The sequence below is a fragment of the Anneissia japonica genome, unplaced genomic scaffold (assembly GCF_011630105.1).
Source record: "Anneissia japonica isolate Jap-2015-1 unplaced genomic scaffold, ASM1163010v1 scaffold26_len2425191_cov177, whole genome shotgun sequence".
NCBI classification, from domain to species: Eukaryota; Metazoa; Echinodermata; class Crinoidea; order Comatulida; family Comatulidae; genus Anneissia; species Anneissia japonica.
The window spans coordinates 2,371,996-2,375,686 of NW_022685220.1; the positions used below are offsets into that span (position 1 = coordinate 2,371,996).

Below are 3,691 nucleotides of genomic sequence, written 5' to 3' on the forward strand. Positions count from 1 at the left end.
CTCAAAAAGGGTTCTCTAACATCTGAAACCTGGAGTTTAGCTGATTGTAACCAACGTACAGTTTGTGTGAATAAAAGTTTGCAGTGTACTAAAAGGAACTGTGTTATACTACTCATTAAAAGTCACCCAACAACTAACCGATATTTAACAGTATATGTAAGTTTCATTCATGTCAACTGACTGGTTTTTGAAATATCCGGTGTGGACTGAGTTGACTTGGTCCTCACACGCACACCCCACCATAGATTGACACTAAATATTAGGAGGCACATCCTTGATATTTGGCCTATGCTTCGGCAAAGCAAATACTTCTAAGCATGGGAAGTGACTAAAATGACGGCCAAAATAAAACAGTGCAAAAATATATGCAAAATATAATGCAACAAAAACAATGGCTTTTCCCAGTACTGCTGCGAAAAGCCAAATATTCTGGATACAATAATTTACCTGCTAAGCCTTCTTAAAGCTGTAGCTGATTATATAGCAGAACCTTTGTTTTTTCTTTAATTTATCCTTTACACAGTGCAAGTTTTCTGCAGCATAACACGTAGCAGGGTAACACCATATAAAAAAGAGTCAAAGGTAGTTTTTTTTTTCAATTATCGCCTAATTGTTTTATTACATAAAACATTATAAACAACAGATTAATGAATTTCTTTAAAATTTTAATATATTTTACAAACACCAATATGGTTTCCGTGAAAAACACAGTGCAAAATTATCTTTAATTAAATTTAATAATTACTTCATCAGCAAATTGATAAAGAAACTCGACGAGTGGAATATTTAGATTTTACTAAGCCCTTTGACACCATTAACCACATTATTCTACTCTCTAAACTCAAACATTATGGCGTTAGAGGAAATCCATTGCTCTGGCTTTTAGATTATTAAAGTCACAGTTCGTAATTAGTGTCCGTAAATGGAGTCGCCTCTGATGAAGCCCCTGTGACCTGTGGAGTACCGTAAGGGTCAACACTTGGTCAAACATTGTTCTTAATTTACATCGGATTTACCGAATTCATCTAAATATTTTGATTTCCGATTATTTGCAGATGATTTAAAATTATTTCATAATTTTTCAAAAGAATTAAGCACTAAAAATCTGCCTTTAGTTGATTATCAGTTTAAGAAAATTATTGATTGGTGGTATACAAACAAGGTAACAATAAACGTAAATAAAACTAATTTTATTACTTTTCATGGAAAAGGTAAACATATTTCTTTGTATTGTTGTTTATGTGTCAAAGGCCATAAGTGAGGTAGATGACAATTTTTTTTTAGATCTACCCTAGACAAGCACTTAACTTGGAAAGCACACATTATAATGAAGTTAATCAAATTATTCGAAAGAAATCTGGAATATTATTTCAACTAAGAAGCTTTGTACTATATTATATTGTAATTTTATTATATAAAGCATTTATACAACGAAATTTCAAATATGGTTTACAAGTCTAGTGTAATACATATTTTTAAAAATTCATACCCTATTTAATTTCCCAGAAGATGCGTTGCATAATATTTTCTAGGTTTAGGAAACCATCATCTCCCAAATTTGCTCAACTGAGCCATTTAGATATTTCAAAACATCATAAGTTTAAGGTAAACTTATTTGTAATTTGATTTATATCATCTTTATTTTTCACATAGTTTAAATGATTATTTTGAAACATTGTCTCATTGTCAAAATACAAGATTTAAGTAGGCCCGATGGTAATAATTTCTACGTAAAGAAAATGAACAGTCACCGGCCAATTGGCAGTGTCATTTGCTGGTTTAAAACCTTTTTATGTAATAGTTTTCTAGCTATTTCAAAATGTGTGAGAAGTCTAATTGTTGTTTCTGATCTGATAGAAAACCGTAAGATGGCAAATTTCTTGAGCTTGATTAAAGTGTGTGTCTTGATATCAGTGACAGCAACTCAAGTCGGTTTTTCTCTCGGTCGTAAGTAGGCCTATTTCTTTTATTTATTTATTTATTTTTTTTTAATTCTAAAAAGTTAAAAAATACAAAAACACATTGATATACAATTAGTATTAAAATGGGGCATATTTTACTTATTTGTGATTACTATTCCTGTCTTCCAACTCGTTCACTGTATTTCAAAAGGCAAACTCAGACAGCGTCGTACGACGCAGCCCGACGCGATTCATCGTCGGGGACAGTCTAAAGACGTCGTGAGAAATATTAAACATGTTTAATAATAATAATATGATGTCGGTCTTATATAGCGCTTCATGCATAAAGCCTCTAAGCGCTTCACGTTACTATCCCGGTCATTGGATCAAACACGTATGGAACACATACTCAGCTCTCTGGGGAGAATTCCATAATAGTGCAGCTAGTAATCAGCGTAGTTGTGTTCGAACCTACCAGATACCCACTTGTACTTCTGGGTGGAGAGAGGCAACCGTAGATAAAGTGCCTTGCCCAATGACACAAACGGTTTGCACAGCGACAGTTTTGAACCCCTGACCTCGAGTCCAAGCCACAACCGATGTGCCAACCGCTTCTAAAGTTCACAGTTCACATTCTACGATGCGACTGCCTTCGACGCAAATCATACAGAACCGACGCGGCAACAAATCGCGTCGGGCTGCGTCGTAAGACACTGTCTGAGTTGGCCTAGAGTATACATATCGTAAAAATAGCAGGTCTTTTTTTTTTAGTTACTATTTAACTCGGTGTTGCCAATTCGAAAGAAAATCGACAATCAACTGCGATCAATATTGATCGCAATTGTATGATCCACAAGGCTAAACAGTGCTTTATCAGGAAGCTAAATTGTTTTAGACGTATTGGCATTTTACAGTTAATAGTTAGATAGTAGAAACACCACACTGAAAGTCCTAGAAGCCTTCCTGTCTTCTGTTACCTTCGACTTACGTTGTTCTGCATTGGGTGTTCTGGTTTACATGCACAGGATATTCCTATTTAATCTACTTTTCTGTGTTTCAATGTAGATGTAAAGAAAAAGGTAAGTTATTTAGTTTAAATTCAATTAGTTAACAATCAAATTATTACTGAAAACTCTTTGAAATTTTGTTATGTATCATTGAGTTTTGATGTCACCTAGTTTTAAACTTTAAAATTCATCTTTGATATTTTACTTTTCCGCACTTTCTATACTGGCTTCTAAGACGAAATGTAAGTTAGTAACCTCAATCAGATCTACAATAAGTGTTATGCATAAGAAAGTATAATACATATTCCAAGTATTGAAATGAGTCCAGTCCGAAATGTAGCAATATCAGAGGTTGCATTTTTTTTGCTATATTTGTTAAAAATTGGATATGATGTAGAGTAGACATTGATAAATCAAAAAAGTATGTGCAACATTTTTTTTTTCATACGTAAGGGGGGTTGCCAGCAGTTTCAAAATGGCCGCTTATACACATCTAGATGTGTATAAGAGACAGGTACTATAAGTTTTGGTGTATCAAAATTCACTCATAACAATGACAACAACAGTTAACTAAATATTGTACACATTTTTGAGCTATTACAATTTAAAATGGCTGCCATTTTCCATTATTTTAGCTTTTTAGCATACATATTAATATATAATAACCGATCTGTACTGTAAAACAAAAACGTGTGATAGAGGTAGTTATATGCAACTGCCATATGCTGTTAATGGTTATTACCATAATATATATGTGATATATATATATATATATATATATAA

General features: G+C 33.1%; 1 protein-coding gene across 1 annotated transcript in view; it reads left to right on the forward strand.

The window, feature by feature from the left end:
• The first annotated feature begins 534 nt into the window (after positions 1 to 534).
• LOC117108637 (protein cueball-like) overlaps positions 535 to 3,691 on the forward strand; it is a 17,096-nt gene continuing 13,939 nt past the window's right edge. The window contains exons 1-2 of the mRNA XM_033250729.1: positions 535 to 582; positions 1,858 to 1,947. Of these exons, the coding sequence (XP_033106620.1) occupies positions 1,869 to 1,947 (79 nt within the window). The 5' untranslated portion in view covers positions 535 to 582; positions 1,858 to 1,868. The remainder of the gene's footprint in view (positions 583 to 1,857; positions 1,948 to 3,691) is intronic.